We start from the raw sequence: 17560 nt of genomic DNA, 5'->3' as shown, positions 1-17560 counted from the left end.
CAATTGCTCAGTGCCGATAGATTCCGGGGTCGAGCTGCATGAGAACGACCGCGGGGCATCAAGAGGCGAGCCACGTAGCACGCCGGGGGAGAGAAACCAGTCACAACATGCATGTCCATCCAGCCTTCGCGGACGCATCCTCAGGCGCTAGGTCTTTTCGTGGTGGGCGCTCGTTGATATCGCTCAGAAAGCTGGAGCCACTCGGCCCACAGCTAGCCAGCTCATCTGTCCGCCTGCTCATGATTGCATCTTGCCTGTGTGTCTGATTTGCCCGCCGCGGCCCAATCCCACTTTTCGTTGGTTGATCATGCATGTTCCAACGCTGTTGCGTCGGGCAGCTTTCCTGTCAGCCCGTGCGGGTTCAAGTCATGTCTCAACCCGCAAATGCGGCCGGCTGGCGAAAAGGCCGCTTGCTGAGCCCAATCGTAGTGCAGCGCGGCGGGCGAAATCACCTTCTTCTCCAATTGGGGCTTCGCCTGGTGCTATCAGGTCGTGGTGTGGATATTGATCTTTGTAGCAAGGGGGTCTGGGTCGGAACTGCTCTCTGGATTTGCTAGGCTCCGCATCGTCAATCTTCTGTGGTTCGCTTGTGATCGGTCATGGGTGTTTTTTTCTGACATGGGACGTGCATTTTTTTTTTTTTTGAATGGGCCCATGCAGCTCGAGGAAACAAGGCTCCCAGTGGTGTCATCTCAAAAGACTTTACTGACTTCCCACCTGTTCGCAGGCTTTAGAGAGGGAAAAAAAAATCACCTCCTGCATCGTACATTCAAACTATACGTTTGAATCCCGTCATCACCCCTATCCAATAGGCTGCTGCGTTCGCTTTTAGCAGCCACAAGCAGTCGTGCCTTGAAGCGTCAAGGCATAAGAGACCGGCTGTTTCGTTATTGGCGTCTTCCACCTGCATTGTCGAATAACTTCATCGCAGTGCAGCTTGTATGGAGGTCGATAATCAAGCCGTGCTCTCAGAGGTCGAGAGGGCACAGGATGTATGAGCGCCGCCCAAGAAATCGAATAATGTCTAGTGGGGGCTAACAGAGAATTTTTCAATATGCAGCATTTCGAACAGAATGACTCCGAGCTTGGTTCAAAATTGTCATTAGACAACAAAGGTAGCTAGCAACAAACCCAGGGGGCATTGATCTGAAAATATCTAACGCTAATTCTCGAACAGAGACTGAAACCTCTCAAGATGCGGGTGCCGAAGATCACCCAGAGGGCGAGGTAGAGGGAGACGCTGCGGCCGAACCGACTTCTTCTAAGAGCAAGAAGAAGAAAAAGAAGAAGAAGAACAAGAGCGAGAGCCAAATTACCTCACCCATTGAGTCCGCCGACAGCATCGCCGCTGTTGACATCAAGGCTGAGGGAGGAGAAACAGTCGAGACGGCGGAACAAGACAGAACAGTTACCCCTCCTCCAGAGGAATCAAATCTGGTGGTCGAAGACGAGGCAAAGAAGGATAAGAAGAAGAAAAAGAAGAAGAAGAAGAACGGCCCCAAGAACTCCGAAACAGATGTGACCTCTGATGGTGGTCTTGACCCTGCCCAGCCCCCGTCACCCCCGGACACAGACGAGGCACGAGGCGACGATGAGGCTACACCGGTAGTGGAAGAGGAGGCCGTGACTGCGGCTCCCGAATCCGAGGCTGCTCTTGAAACTGTGAAGGAGGAGAGCTCTGCTGATGTTGAGCAGTCCAATGACGCTGTTCCCGTTTCCGAAGAAGCCAAGGCTGTTGAAGATGAGGCTAAACCTGCCGACGAGGTTGCCGTCGCCTCCGAAGAGCCTGAGCACGTGGAACCAGAGTCAGAAGTCGCCAAGGAGCACGAGCACGAGCATGAGCACGAGCAGACACACCAGGAGGAGCACGACCACGCTCCTCAAGAGGAAACTGAGCCTGTTAAGGAGTCAGAGTCAGTGTCTGCTGAGCATGAAGATGCTCCTGTTGAAGAGTCTCATGATGTCGCTGAGGCACACGATGAGAAGCCTATCGAAGAGGCTGCTCACACAGAAGATACCCAAGCGCCAGTTGAGGAACCCGTTGAGCACCAGGAGGAGCCCGCTGAGCATCAAGAAGAGCATAAGGAAGAGCATATTGAACATCAGGAGGAGCCTGTTGAGCATAAGGAGCACTCTGAACACCAGGAAGCGCCTGTTCAGCATCAGGAAGAGCATTTTGAGCACCAGGAGGAGCCCGCTGAGCACCAAGAGGAGCCCGCTGAGCACCAAGAGGAGCCCGCTGAGCACCAAGAGGAGCACAAAGAGGTCCCTGAGCCGGTTGAAACCGACAACAAAGAGGCAGAGCATCACTCGGAAGAGGAAAAGCATGTCGAGGAGGCGAACATATCCGATGACAAGTCTGCGGAAGTAGAGAAGCATGCCGAAGTCACTGAAGAACATGATGCCGAAGCAGCTACTGAAGAGCCTGCCAAGGAAATCGAGGAGCATGCTACTGAAGACTCACTAGCTGCTAAGCTTGTTGAAGAAGCTAAGGATTCACTTGTAGAGGACGCTGCGCACGATGACTCTGAGAAGCACGAAGAGCCTGCCACTGAACATGAGCCCGTAGTTGAGGAGGCTGAAACCAAGGCTGAGGAAGCTCATGAAGAAGCTCACAAGGAGGAAGTCATCGAAGAGACTCCTAGTGACAACTTAACTGAGTCTCATGTGTCTGCCGAAGAATCTCATCACGAAGAACCTCATCACGAAGAGGCTAAGGTCGAAGAAGCTGAGCCTGTTACTGATTCCGAGCTCAGCTCAGAAGTGAAGGCTGCTGATGAAAACAATGACGAGGTTGCTAAAGAAGAGACTTACGAAGAGCATGTCGAAGCCCAGGAGAGTGAGCCTGTTCATGATACCCACGAAGAGCACAAGGATGAGGTAGTTGCTGAGGCCGAAACTACTCATGAGCCAGAAGTGACACATTCTGAATTAGAGCACACCTCTCACGAAGAAATTCATAGTGAAGAGTCTGTGGTTTCCGAGGAACGTTCCGTCCCCGCCGAAGATGTCACCGAGTCGGAAATCTCCAAGCATGAGTCAGAGATTGCTCAACCCACCCACTCTGAGATCGAGGCACCTGCTGAAGATGCTACTGAGAACACCGAGGCCGAGGCCGAAGTTACTGAAGCTGCATCGGAAGTCTCAGAGGTGAAGCCTGAAACCACTGAGAGTGAATCTACTCATGACGAGCATATTACGGCCGCTGAGACCGAAAGTGACATCCACAAGGATGTTGCCGAGCCTCAGACTGTCGACGAATCCGAAGTCGCTGGTGATTCTGAGGTTGCTACTGAGTCTGAGGTTGCTACCGAGTCTGAGCCCGTTGCTCAGCACGAATCCGCCGTTGAATCAGAGATTGTTACTGATTCCGAGGTTGCTGCTGATTCTGAGGTTGCTGCTAACTCCGATGTTGCTACCGATTCTGAGCCTGTTGCTCAACACGAAACTGCTGCTGAGTCTGATGTCGCCACTGAATCCGAAGCTGCTACTAAATCCGAAGTCACCAACGATTCCGAGCCTGTTGCTCAACACGAGACCACTGTTGAGTCTGAGCCCGTTGCTCAGCACGAATCCGCCGTTGAATCAGAGATTGTTACTGATTCTGAGGTTGCTGCTGATTCTGAGGTTGCTGCTAAATCCGAAATTGCTATTGATTCTGAGCCTGTTGCTCAACACGAAACTGCTGCTGAGTCTGATGTCGCCACTGAATCCGAAGCTGCTGCTAAATCCGAAGTCACCAACGATTCCGAACCTGTTGCTCCACACGAAAGTGCTGCCGAGACTGAGGTTGCTACTGGATCTGAGGTTGCTACTGAATCTGAGGCTGTTGCTGAGTCTGAGGTTGCTACCGATTCCGAACCTATTGTCCAGCACGAAACCGCTGCTGAATCCGAGGCTGCTACTGAATCCGAAGTTGCCGCTGAGCCAGAGGTCACTGCTAACATTACGGAGTCTGAGGTAGCTACTGAATCCGAGGCTGCTGCTGAGCGCGAAATTACTACAGAGAAGGAACTTTCTCACGATGCAACCCCAGCCGAATCTGCTCTTGAAGAGGCGCAACACTTGGATGAAGTGGTCGAAGTCATTGCTCCGGCTGAAGCTGAGAAGGCCGTCGAACCTGAGACCCTTAACGAGGCCGACAAGGAGGAGACATCGGAGGTCCAGGCTGCTTCCGAGCTAACTGAAGACTCCAAGGCCTCTCATGTTGAGGAACTTGTGGCTGAAGCTGACAAGGAGGTAGAAGCCAAGCCTGAAGAATCGCACACTCCGGTTCCTGTGGTTGAAGAGTCTTCTGTTCAAGATACTCCCATCGTCCCAGCAGAGGAGGCTGCGGTAGTCGAACCTGAGTCAACGCCTGCCGTTGTAGAAGTTGAAAAGGCAATTGTGCCAGAGCCGGTGGAAGAAGTCGAGCAGCCATTGGCTGCTGAGGTGGAAGCACCCGCGACTAGAGAGGAGGAAATTAAGGATACTGTGGTAGAGAGAGTTAGGAAAGGTGAGGAGCAGCATTCATTACATGATACCCCTGTTGATATTTCGGGACGGTTTGGTGACTCCACATCGGGTGAGGAGTCGAAGGACCACGGCGTTTTGGAGTTACATTCGGAAGGCATTTCGGACATTCAGAGTCAGTCCTTGCGAGAGGAGCAGAAAGTAGATCTCAAGCGAGATGAGCTTGAACGGGCTGAAACCCCGGCTGTGGAGGTGCCTGTTGTTTCTACCAAACCTGATGTGGAGGCCGTCTCAGAGCCATTGATTTCTCAAAAGGAAAATGCTGAGACAACATTACCAGATGAGGAGGAGTCGGACAAGGTTGCTCTCATTGCTGGCGCAGCTGCAGTTGCCACGGCTGCTACTGCCGCCGTGGCGACCGCTGCCGTCATTCACCAGGAGCCTGTTGTTGCTTCTGAAGCGCCCAAGTCTGAGGATAAAGTCCCTGAGCCGGAAGAGACACATAGAGAGATTGTCCCCGAAGTGACGAAACCCACTGAAGAGCCTGTTGCCACGCGAGAAGCTGAACCGGCAGTTGTTGCCGAGACAGCTGAGCCTTCTACGTCTAAAACGCCAGTTGCTGCGAAGTCCACTCCGGAAACCTCGTCTCAACGACCAACCAACGAGATGGACACTACCAAAGCAGTAATAGTCATGGACCCCGAACAGGCAAGTAAAGAGATCACGAAAAGGGCGGAGCCTATTCAAGAGAACACAAACTTACAGGATGTAGCCCAAGTCGAGTATTTTGGAGGCGCTTACGATTTGGCTATTGGCGCCGTTCGTGTGGCTGCGCACCCAGTTCTTCGGCGGGAAGAGGACGGACGAATAAGTGCATACACCATGCCCGGATTGAGCCCTAGCATCGACAGGGAAGTGCTTGATGGACCCCCGTTTGCAACAGTGGTCGCTCAATCCGACGATGGAGACCGGGCGGAAGTTATGACGAAGAGAGAAATAATGCCATCACACGAATTGGATCGAACTATGATCCCCTTAGAAATCGCTGCCGCAACTAGCCACGTGCCCCCTTTACGATACCCTGCTCGCAACGCCGACGGTCAATACCTCCCGAAATGGATGAATCTGGTCTCTCCCGTTGATTATGATCGAATGGTTCAAGATACTCCGCCTCCGCTGTCTCTTTCCGTGTTATTGGATGATGAGTTCAAAGTGCCGACTCCTGCCGCTGTAGTTCCCGATAAGGCAATGACTGTGACTGACAGGCGGAGGGCTCGAATGCTGCGTCACAAGAAGATTCCACTTCATGAAGCTGATGATGACGCAGTTGCAGCTGCTGTGGCCACCAACACCACTGCAGAGGCATTGAGACCTGTTGCCGGTCCTTCGATTGCCGGCCTCCGCAGCGGCGTGGACCATCCTCATCTGGGACATCAGATGATGTTGGATTCGGAGGAACTTCAATCTCTAGCCGTCCCTACTACACGCAGGAGTAATAGTGATGTTGAGGAGGATCTTCATAAATCCATTGCTGACATTTTCACAGAGGATAGATCAAAGGGTTACATCTCGTCGAGCAGTGACCGTGACCGAGATCGAGAAAGACGCCACAAGTACCGTCATTCTCGCCATTCTTCTCATTCTAGCAGAAATCGTGGTGAGGAAGAGGGCAGAGAATATAGAGAGAACAGAGAGAGTAAACGCCGCTCACACGAATCTCAGGGGTCGAACTACCGTCGTTCCACCCAGGACAATGGTGCTTCAAGGCCTGGATCTGGGTCATCTAAGCTGGACACGCCACCTCGGACTCCTCGACGACGCCATAGCGGAGTTGTTGGAGAAGCTCCTGTACCTTCAAGCCGGAGATATAAAATTCCTGATGAGCAGGAAGCTCAGGAGCAACGTGAGCAACGCGAGCAGCGCAGAGCGCAGCGCCGTGCTGCTCGGCAACCTGAGCGTTACGACATGAACGAGGTACAGCAAACAGGGCGTGAGGTGTATGAAGGGCACGAACGATATGATCGGCCTCAACGACATAGCGAGCGCCGCGAAAGAGGTGAACACCGTGACCGTCGTGAACGCTCGGATCGCCGTGAACGTTCAGATCGTCATGAACGTGCTGAGCGCTCAGATCGTATGGAGCGTTCGGAACATGCTGAACGACCAGAGCGTGCTGAACGACCAGAGCGTGCCGAACAACCTGAGCGCGTTGAACGCCAAGAGCGTGTTGAATATCAAGATCAGGTTGAACGACAGGAACGAGCTGAACGACCAGAACGAGCTGAACGACAGGAACGAGCTGAACGCGCTGAACGTGTTGAACGAGCTGAACGTCTCGAGCGCTCAGATCGCGAACGCTCAGATCGCCCGGAACGCACTCGGCGCTCAGAGCGCATTGAACGTTCTGAGCAGGTTGAGCGACCCGAACCACCTCAGCTGCTCGATGACCGTGACTTACAAGACGACGGCTATGACCGCTCTGAGAAATACGAACGACGTGAGCGACAGCGGCATGAGCGTCGAGAACGCCGCGAACGCGAACGCCGCGAACGTGAACTCTACGAAAAGCCTGTTGAGCCTCAGACTGAGAAATTCCCAGCTACTGACGATAGCCAAGAAAGGGCACCGGAGCCTGCCCCTGCCTTTGCCCCTGCACTTGCATCTGCATCTACAGAGCGCAAGGGCAAAGAGGTGGGGTTCGACCTGCCTCCAGAAGACATCAAGCGCCATCGTAGCCGCTCCTTTCGCCAGCGTGCCAGTAACTCTCATTACTCCCGAGATGACTTCATGCGGCGGTCGCAATCTCCTGAGAAGGACTCTGGATTCCCCGCTCCTGAAAAGAGATTTTTCGAAATGAAGAATGCCCAGGGAGTGGTTCGCAGATCATCGTCGCCACCACTTCCAGACAAGTCTATCTTCGTACCAATACGGGAGTCTTCACTTCCAGAAGGCGCGAGGCCCAGAACCCGAGACCGGGATGCTCACCGGCCTCGTGAGCGTCGGTTATCCGAGGCCACCTACGATAGACCTCGCGGAAGTCGGCCCGAACATCTTCCTAGGCAATCAGGGCCGCTGGATGAAGGTGACGATTCTGCTCGACGAGCTCGCAATGAACGCAGGCGTCAGAGAGATGCCAAAGAGGCTAGAGAGCAAGAGAAGAAGTCTGGAGGGTTCAGGGGCGTGTTTAAGAGATTGTTTAATTGAAGGGTAGAGAAATGGGGCATATGGCAAGAGCAACAGCGATGGATTAAAGGGGATGATTTGTTGAAACGATCTAATGAATTATGTGTGAATGGCTTGTTTATTTTTCTTCATGACTACTACCTGGCCATTAGGCTGGTTTTATGATAGCTACGTTCGATTACGGTTAAAATGGACTATATTGATTCTTGGACACTTTGAAGCTGAGTGGTGCTTTCTGTGACTTGGCCGGAGCATCAAAAAGTTTCTGATCTTTCTAAGTGCTGCCTTTTATCGTGTTGACTTGTTAACTCCTGATTCTACGGCGAATAATACTGGTTCTAGGTTTATGCAAGTCGTTCAGGAGGCGAGGAGGCTATCAACCTACAACATCACGTGATAACCCATCGCAAGGCGACTTGGTCCATTCGGAGCCTCGGCGCTCCTTGATCCGCTCCAGCCCTAATTTGGCAGTGTGGTCCCATTTCGAACAGCCCACCAAAAAATTTCGCGAGGAGCAGAGGCGCATTAGCATTCAACTCCAGCAAAAAATTTCCATACCCAAAAAGGCGCAGGATTCGATCTCTTTGCGTTCTTCACGTCCACTCACAAAGACATCCTCACCAATCTCAACAATGGCTCCCATCACTGTATGTATTGCTTGGAATGACATTTGAAAAAGTCGCTTTGCTGTAGGCGGACATGATTGCCCTTCCTCTCTCTATGTCTTTCTACTTTGGATTAAGATGAAGGTTGAGGGAGAGAGAATCGCCGCCGTCGGAGAAAAAAAAAACAGTAGGCTGATTGAGAATGTCATGAATATAGAAGAAGTCGGGCAAGGCCCAGAAGCAGACCAAGAAGGTGAGTTAACCAATTCAAACAAGACCCTGATTCATCCCCCCCCCTCCCCCGGGACGGAAGATGCTAATAATGCTGCTTGTTACAGTTCATCATCAACGCTTCCCAGCCTGCCAGCGACAAGATCTTCGATGTCTCCGCCTTCGAGAAGTTCCTCCAGGACCACATCAAGGTTGAGGGCCGCACCAACAACCTGGGCGACAACATTGTCATCTCCTCCTCTGCCGACGGCAAGATCGAGATCGTTGCCCACAACGAGCTCTCTGGCCGCTACCTCAAGTACCTGTACGTTTTTTCTTTTTCTTTATATGGACTACCTATTTCAACCGCCATCTCACTAACATTACAAATAGGACCAAGAAGTTCCTCAAGAAGCAGCAGCTTCGTGACTGGCTCCGTGTCGTCTCCACCTCCCGCGGTGTTTACGAGCTCAAGTTCTTCAACGTCGTCAACGACGAGGCTGATGAGGATGACGAGTAAACGGCTTCTTTTTCCGATCACTAGGATGAAAACAAAAGAGCCATTTTGGGAAAATGACGAAATGAGATTCGGGAACTTGGGAAGAATTTGACGGCAATCTGGAGAATATTCTTTCTGATGGGAAGATATTATATACTCACGTGCGGGCTTGTGAAATAGCCTGTCGCCAGCGTGTGGATGCTGTTGGATTCTTCTTGGTCGTGGAATAAATTGACCGGCCATTTTGAGTGGACCTACATGAAACACTTTAATTCTCTCCCTTCAATCTTTGCTGTGTGATAGTAATGCTCTGTGATGATTCAAATCATAGATTCCAATTGTCATTAACTGGGACGCTGGCGTAGAGAATCAAATATGAAATCTATGATCTATACATGTATATTCATATGCAGTCATCATACCTAGTTGTAAGACGTAAAAGCAAACGAGGTATCTTCAATGCCAACCCAAAAAGAGCATCAAGTATCTATATGTCAAAGGCAACCAGCATCCCCCCTTTCACCTTTTCACGGCAAAGTCCTCATCACGCCCTCAAAAGCCACCAACGCCATCGCATTCGCCGGAAACGCCCTCAAAAAGCACGGCAAGAATCCCCTCCAGTATCCCCTCCACCCAGACTCGCGATACACCGTCACAGCCGCATCCCGCCACCTGCCAAACCGCTTCTCGCCATCGCCCAGCCCGCCACCAAGCGAATCCGTCATGATGCGCTGCTTGACAAGATCGCTCGGGTAGCTCGTCAGCCAAAACACCTGCGCGCTCAGGCCGCCCGCCCAGAAGTTGATGGCCGGGTTGCTCAGGCTCGTGTTCTTGCGCAGGGCCCGCGACAGCACGTCGTAGCTGCCCCACCAGAAGAAGAAGAAGCTGCGGAAGAGCAGCGTGGCGGACAGGCCGTGGTAGACGCCGCGCACGCCGTGGTGGGCGTAGATCTTGCGCACGCAGTCGAGGGGGCCCGAATACAGGCGCTCGGTCTTGCGCGCGGCGTACTGGATCTGCAGGCGGGCCTTGATGTGCTCCACGGGCGCGGCGATGAAGCTGACGGTCGAGCCAGCCATGATGCCCGCGATGCCGTGTCCAACAGGGGGCAGATACGACGGCTCTGATGATGATGAGGAAGATCTGGATGTCTGTCCAGCCCCCAATGACCTGAGCGATGACGACAGGTTTCCAAGCCCGAACCCTGATCCTGATCCAGCTCCTGGCGTCCACGAATCTGCGTGAAAGACATGCTGCGCCATGAGTCGTCTGTAGACATTCAAAGATCCCAACATGACCGAGTCCATAAACATCCACCCGACCAAAGGCGGCGTGGCGCCCTTGTACAGGCCCGTCACGCCCTCATTGCGGATGGTCTGCAGCACGCATTGGAGAGGGCCGCTGAAGCGCGAGGACTGCGTTGTTTGAAGCCGGACTTTGACAGTGTCGAAGGGATGGCCGACTGGTGGTGAATTAGTAAGAAGTCATCATCAACTGCAAACAACCGTCTCTCATGCGTATAGACTCTTTCCACCACAAAACAAAAAGCATAGAAAAAGGAAATTCTGGATTATGACACACACACAAGAGGATAAAAACAACATACCCGTCAGCTTTGCAATCCCGCTAAACACTCCCGCCACGAATCCCTTGTAATCGCGCCTGGCCGATGTCGCAGGCTTCTTCTCTCCAGCAATCACCTCCACCGGACTCGACGTCAACCCCGTCGAGGTCCCAGAAGCCGTCGCCTCTGCCATTGCGCCCAAAGTTGAGCAGAGAATGAGGTTGATGTACTTCACTCCAGCGCTTATGTATTTGAAATGAAAAGATAAAAGAGAGAGGACAGAAAAAGAGAGAGGGTGAGAAATTCACATGTGTAAGAGCAAAAAAGGCCTAAGTTGAGTCAAGTAATAAGCGATAAGGTCAGCTAGGCGATTACCTATTATTCAGAAAAAAATGAGAACGCTCACCCCTTGCAGAACGGCTTTTGAAATAGGTAGAAAACAGCTCGCTTTCGCCCAAATGCTCAAAGCAACAGGATATTAAAACAAAGAAATAACAGAGAAGTCATTGCAGCTTCCGCCGCAATGCAATAGATAACAGATGCGAAACGATGCTCTTGTTACAGTAAGATAATGAATAAGAAAAGAAAGTGGGTGGGAAAACATTCCCCCATCCGCAAGTAATTCTTCAGCTGGGACGTTATCCGACCTATTATTTTTAGCGGCGCCACAGGCATCCTCCGGCTGCAGATCAACGTAAGACGGTACATGTAAATGTGCAGTAATACCGGTGTGGAAGGAAGGGAGATACAAACGAAGTTCACGATTGGTCTACGAATCCCGTCACACAGTGATACACGCTGGCTTCAACAAGTGATCAACAACGTGTCTGAATACTGCTGCATGCATGGGGGACTTAGGCCTAGGACCTCTGTCTCACAACTTCATGAGACACAGGCTCACACATGCATATACGGCTTACCACGCAGCACGAATAGAAGTCCAGATAGAAAGAGCATGGCAACAATTCCACTGCCATCATGCATCATTTGTGCCATTGAGAGAAGAACACACTATGCTACGCCTCTTGCCAGCTTCCCGCCATCGTACAGGCCGAGGGAGCACATCGTCTCGTCTCATCTCCTTTCTTTCGTCTTCAATGCCAGCAGTGCATCGTCCAGATCAAGACCAGCACAAATAATGCCTTCGCTCCGCTCTAGAATCAAAATAATCATGTCATGTCGTCGTCAAGAACGAAGAAAGAGAGGTACAAAAAATATCAAGAAGCGAAAAGAAAAAAACCAAAACCAAAACGATGCTGGCTAAAACAGCTCATCGTAGGTATAATTTCGCAAAGCAAAAGTCCATCTTCAAAATCCATTCGTTCCCATAAATCCTTCCCGCCAGCTTCTCTCGAAGCGGTTCCTGTGGCATTATGTAATATTGCTCGCAAGTTGCCTTGCATAATAGCCAGGCAAATGCGATTTTCTTCTCTCCACCTCCATCCACCATCCTCCCCCCTTGGTCTCCCCTTTTGTTGGAGTCTTTTTCATGCGCTTTTAGCTTTGTTTCAAGTAACGAAAAACCATTTTACGGGTATTGTGTAGCATGTATCCCATGTATACAGCCATGGTGTATGTAATAATGACAATAAAGAGAAAATCACAATCATCGCTCTTTTCTTTGAGCTGCGTTATCAAATTGCGGAAGAGGTCGAGGCCCAAAACAACGGCACGATTTCGCCTAGAATGTGTCCGTTTCTTCGCTGACTTGGCTAATGTGGCTATTAATGCTGCCAAACGTGTCTATAAAGTCATGGATTGTTAGCAAACTCTTTCATTTCCGAGTCCACAGCAGTAGTTATGTTCATCATCACAACATACCTCTCTTTCGTCGTCTCTCTTCTCTTGCCACATCATCTGGGCTCTTGGGTGTCATTGCTCGAGGGCCACTGGGCCTGCGTGACGGGATGCCAAGGGCAGCGTTCAAGTTCTTATTCTCCGGCTTGGGGCTGGTGCTGTTGTACTGGCTAGGGTGAGTGCCGGTGCCACTGCCGTAGCCGCTTTCGTAGCCCTGAGGACCCGAGGGGCTGCCCTTCTGCAGCGCTGAAATTCTTGTAGACCGCGGTGGTGACTGCTGAATTGAGCCGTTCAGGGGCTCCTTGGGCGGCCGGGCTGGGGCAGATCCTTGCTGTTGCAGGGCAGCAGGCCAGTAATCACCGCCCTCGTTTCCATATCGCTCATTAGCGTTGCCATTGAGGCGGTTAAGGCTGTTCATTGAGCCGCCCCAATCAGCAGACCTGGGTGTCGCCGGAGCATCGAAATCTTGAGCAGAATGCTCCAGGGCGGTTCGGAATCGCTCTGTCTGGCCTGTTCTCGGCTGAGGGTGCATGAGATTGAGCGAGTTACGGTGCGCCTTGTACTTTGGATCCTCTGGCGTGGTGAAATTTGGCACAATAGGTGCTGACGATTCGTGATGAATCTCGTGTGGCGGTGCCAGGCGTGCTTCGGGGAATCCGCCCGGAAGTCTATCATCACCATAGGTGTCGAGAGGATATAGATCATCACGCGAAGCCATGCTTGATCCTGATCGAGATTGCAGCATTTCGTCATTCTTGGCATCTTTCTTGCCGCCACCGCCACGCAGCGCCTTGCTTACGGTAGATGCTGTCGTTCCAGACCAGCGGGAAATCTTAGGCAACCAGCTGGTGCTGCTCGACTTGCCCTTTCGTCCCTTGTCACTCCGAGGGGGAGTGTTGTCAGCGCTGTGAGGTTGGTTGTAGCCCTGGTCAGAGACGTGCTGTGCGCCGTCCGGAGGGACAGAGCCGCTACGGTGTATCTCGCGACTCATGGGGCTCACGCTCACCGGAGGGATGATTTGAGTTCGCTCTGCGGTCGGAGTCGGATGATCATACTCATACTCATCTTCGTGCTCGGGCACGGTGTCGATGCGATGATCAGAGAACTTACGCTGCCCCTGCGATTGAGACTGGCTACCATGGCTAGTGGTCGAATTGCCTTCGGGTTCATAGCCCTTGTCGTGCTCGTACTGCCCCTCCGGCTGCAGGTTGTCGAATGACTGTCCTGCACCGCTGGTAGAGACTCTAGCAGACATGGGCGGGGCTGTCTGGGTCTTGAGAACGTCAACTTCTCCAAGAAGCTGCATCAGCATGTCTTCAATGCGAGTGAGATCATTGGTGCCCTTGGCACTGAGGCCCTGGAGAGCGCGTTTCCACAAGTTCTTCTTCTTCACTGCGATCTCATCCACAGTGGCAATGGACGTGCTTTGCACAGAGCGAGAGCCAGGGTAAGGTCTTGGTCCGTTGATGGCTTTTTGGAGCTTTTCAGTGTTTTCAGCATTGGCAAAGATCACGTCATCACTGGTGTCTTCAACAAGCTCCTTCAAGTCACGGAAGGAATTGCGCATCTCAATGGCAGCGTTCATAAGGAGAGCAACAATTTCCGTGTCACGAGCGCTTCGCTGGGCATCACGGACCATGAGCTAGGAGGGAACAAGTATGTTAGCAATTCTGCTGCATAGGGTTTAGAGTTTTCTTTGTTGATTGTACTTACATGCTGCATCAAGGCAACAATATCCTTGTTCTCAATTCGATCGATACCTCCACCCGTCGAAGCATCGTAAAATGGAGAGGCCATGCCTTGGGACATGCCGCTAAGAGCGCGGTTGCCCTGAGATGCGTAGAATGGATCTTCGTTCCCCATGTTGAACTTGGATGGACCTGCGAGACTGAGAGCCTTGCCCTTGGGTTCAGCATCGGGAGTTCGGTTGGGTCCGTTGGACATGTATCCTTCATCATATTTGAATCCAGGGCTGCCAGTGCTGAACCCCAGACCACGAGAGCCAAGAAGGTTGTCGTTGAGCTCGGGGTTGACAATGGGGCTAGCGTCTTCATACGGGTTGGTGAGCAGAGTGTCACGCTTTCGCTCAGCAGACGTTCTCCGCCACTCGTCAACTTCTCCGCTTGGCTCTCGACTGAGACGGGCAGCATCGTCAAGGTGGTCATCTCTCATTTCCTCATAAGACTTGGACTTGGGAATGACTTGGCCATACTCTGTAGGTGTCGCCTTGCCAGACCACATGCCAGGAGCAATGTCTTCGTTCAGAATCGACGGGTTGGTTTGCAACTCTGAGTCAATGTAGCCAATCTCAGGCATGGGGTTGTCTTGATCGGGAAGACTGCTGGCGTCCAATTGCGGCGCAGCCTCATAATCAAGTCTGTCCAAGCTATGAGTGGGAGTGTTTCGTGGCTTCCAGCCTTCCATAGCACGCTCTTTGAATGACTTGTTGCGGAACACTCCGGCCGGCTCATAGTTCTCGTCGGAAACATCCTCAACGGTGGCCTGCTTTCTCTCTTGAGCGGCCTTTAGAGCGGCAGCGGCAGCGCCGACGGCGCCTGCGGTGATGGCGGCTTCAGATGATGTGGGAGACTGGCGGTACTTTGTGCGAGGGACTTTTCGTCCATTCTCATCAAGCTCATACTCCATGTATCCATGAGATTGTCCAGGGGTTGGTTGACGATCGTCTTCGTATTCTTGGTGATCAATGCCAGAACGCTTATCTGGGCTGGCACCCCGGCTGCTTTGAAGCTTGAGTCGATCATCGTATGAGAGATTGGAATCTCCCGCGCCGCTATAGACGCCTGTTAGGACAGACTGGTCAAGCATGGACCCATCAATCAGGGATGCGACGGCAGACTCAGCCGCAATGGCTGGATGAAAGATGTTTGGGGTAGCAGCAATCGGGCGAACAGCCTTTCCTGCAGCCGTCTGTCCCATCTGAGAATTTTCAGAGTAGACGGTGCCTCTTTGACTCGCATCGACGTTGCCAGGGGCAGAGTCAAGAGACTGCAGCGAGCGATGAGACTTGATGGATCCATAGGCGTCGCCCCGTGAGTTCCTGTTCGGCGTTTCTCCATCAGCTTCTGTGAAGCCAGACACGCTTGGAATTGGGCTCAAGCCACGCAGGCCCGCCTGGTACGGGACATATCTCAGAGGCGGGGGAACGTCTTGCGTATTGTAATAGCCATCGTCGTAGCCATCCTCTGGATCTTCGCCTTGGTCAATTTCGCGAGGGTCTCCATCGTAGTTGAAATTGCCGATAGGGATCTTATTACCGAACTCGTCTGTCTCATATTCCAGGCCTTGAGTGTATTCCTTCTTGCCACGTGGTAGAGCAGTCAGGTCGCCTTGTGACACATTGGCATGAGTCCTGCCTAGCACCTGGGATACATCTGCAGACGCTCTAGAAGGAGTGGGCGTTGACGAAGGCGAGGGTATGTCTCTCTGCTGACTCGCCAATGGAGCGATTTCTTCTGTGGCTGAGTGCAGCCCATCAGATTCTGCCGACAAGATTGAGGTCCGCGTCATCTCTGAGGGGTTGATTTCGCTCATGAGGGGCATTGGTGGCGCTGGCGGCATTTCTTCCTCATCATCATATTCTTCCGCGTATTTTTCACGGCCAAGGCTTTGGCTCCTGGCTCGGGACTCGGTTCTCCTTCTGCGTCTCCTCTTTTCACCTCCAGTTTCGGACAAATCGTCTGCTGTGCCGGACAAAGCCTTGGCGGCTGCTGCACCAGTCGCGCCAGCGAGCGCGGCCTTGGCCAAGCTGCTTCTCTTTGGAGTGTTGCCATTATCATGAGCGCGGAAATCGGTATCAAGCGAATCTCGACTAGGACTGTGCACCGATAGATCATCGTAGTCATGGCGAGCTTCACGGTTCCGTCGCTCCTTGTGTCTGGTATTCTCTTTCATGCCCTCCTTATCCCTGGCTGACTCGGGCTTTTGACTTGCAGACCGCCTGCGGTCCAACGCAATATCTTCTCTTGACGCAGATGAAGAAAAAGACGCCCGTCGGCCTTCGCGTTTGCTTTGTTCCCGCTTGAGAGCGCTCAATTCCGGTAAGATCAGTCTCCGGATGGCATCTTCAACCGTCTCCAGCAACTTGGGGTTGTTGATGGAAGATTTTGATGCGCCAGAGCGCATAGAGCGAGTATCCATGGAGCGATGGCTGGGGGCCAAGTTTGACGATAGGACACTTGAGTCAACGGCAGAGAATTGGGGCGCTGGTGGTTCTGGGTTGCGGCTTCGGCTGGAGCGACGTCGTGAGGACGTGTAGACCTCCTCAGGTGGAGGTTCGCTGATGCTTCCAGCCCGACTCTTTGACCGCCGCTTGCGTTCTCCCTTGTCCTTGGATTTATCCGATGGTGCCTTTGATGAGGAGCGGTCTTTTGACTTGGTTTTGGTAGCTTTGGGGTCTTCTACAGTCTCTTCAAGATGCTCTCCCGAGCCCAGTTCGCGTCCAGGAGAGCCATCCAGGAAGCTGTCTGTGGGGATGGCTGAGATTTCAGAGCCATTTCCTGGCGGATAGGAGGATTCTCTCTCATTACTTGGGATCAGTGGGCTGGCAGGGCGGCGCCGTCGTTGCTGCTGCTGCTGCTGTTGTTGGCCCTGGGTAATCTCTATGTCGATGGGGTTTCGTGAGACAGTGGATTCCTCGGTGGCCGAAGCATACGACGTCACACTATGGCCATCGTCGGCCCCGAGCAGTTCGTGCTCGCGGGCTGAGACGCCATCGTCCAAGGGAATCCGTCGAGTCAGCGAACCTTTGCGGGAAGTCTTCGTCTCTGTCACTTGGACACTGTGATTATTCTTCCCCCTTTTGGAGGTAGAGGGGGTGAGCCGCACTCGCACGCTGGGCTTACGGCTGGTCGAGCTCCCTGTTCTGCTGCCTTCAAAGTACTCGATCAATAGCGATGTCTGAGACCGATGGCTTCTGTGCCCGCGAGCTCGACTAGAGATGGGAGCGGTGCTGTCGTCGGCCATCGAGTAGCCCGATTTCTCGTCACCGAGCCTGGAGATGTCGGCGGTAAGCTCCGTGGGCGTTTCTGTCTCGTCGGTCTCGGTCGGGGCAGGTAGCGGGAGGCTTTTTCTACTGACGGTGCTCATGTTAGGCACAAAGGCGATCGGTATCCTTGCCTCCTAACGTTGTACCGCTAACAATGGGCGTGAGCGCGGCGGGGCAGCTCCTCAAAGGCGAAGGTCCTAGAATATGGAAAGGGGCGCGTCAAAGAAAACCAAGGGCGAGGTTGAGGA

General features: G+C 52.7%; 4 protein-coding genes across 4 annotated transcripts; 2 read left to right on the top strand and 2 right to left on the bottom strand.

Annotated features, from left to right (window-relative positions):
• Positions 1-1054: 1054 nt before the first annotated feature.
• On the top strand, positions 1055-7656 carry TGAM01_v202799 (hypothetical protein; the record flags this gene model as incomplete). The annotated part of the gene is made up of 4 exons (XM_024549067.1): positions 1055-1115; positions 1178-3217; positions 4055-6442; positions 6728-7656. The coding sequence occupies 4 exons, from the start codon at positions 1055-1057 to the stop codon at positions 7654-7656; spliced, it is 5418 nt and encodes a 1805-aa protein (XP_024406182.1).
• Positions 7657-8267: 611 nt separating this feature from the next.
• On the top strand, positions 8268-8970 carry TGAM01_v202798 (50S ribosomal protein L22e; the record flags this gene model as incomplete). The annotated part of the gene is made up of 4 exons (XM_018802255.1): positions 8268-8282; positions 8458-8493; positions 8579-8775; positions 8844-8970. The coding sequence occupies 4 exons, from the start codon at positions 8268-8270 to the stop codon at positions 8968-8970; spliced, it is 375 nt and encodes a 124-aa protein (XP_018664611.1).
• Positions 8971-9476: 506 nt separating this feature from the next.
• Positions 9477-10703, bottom strand: TGAM01_v202797 (hypothetical protein; the record flags this gene model as incomplete). The annotated part of the gene is made up of 2 exons (XM_018802254.1): positions 9477-10408; positions 10553-10703. 2 exons carry the CDS (start codon positions 10701-10703, stop codon positions 9477-9479), a joined length of 1083 nt encoding a protein of 360 aa, XP_018664610.1.
• Positions 10704-12191: 1488 nt separating this feature from the next.
• Positions 12192-17413, bottom strand: TGAM01_v202796 (hypothetical protein; the record flags this gene model as incomplete). Its single annotated transcript, XM_018802253.1, has 3 exons — positions 12192-12253; positions 12332-13949; positions 14021-17413. The coding sequence occupies 3 exons, from the start codon at positions 17411-17413 to the stop codon at positions 12192-12194; spliced, it is 5073 nt and encodes a 1690-aa protein (XP_018664609.1).
• Positions 17414-17560: the final 147 nt, after the last annotated feature.

The sequence above is a fragment of the Trichoderma gamsii genome, assembly GCF_001481775.2.
Source record: "Trichoderma gamsii strain T6085 chromosome Unknown Scaffold_7.2, whole genome shotgun sequence".
Lineage (NCBI taxonomy): Eukaryota > Fungi > Ascomycota > Sordariomycetes > Hypocreales > Hypocreaceae > Trichoderma > Trichoderma gamsii.
The sequence above is the reverse complement of the archived record's forward strand: the minus strand, read 5'-3'. Positions and strand labels throughout refer to the sequence as shown.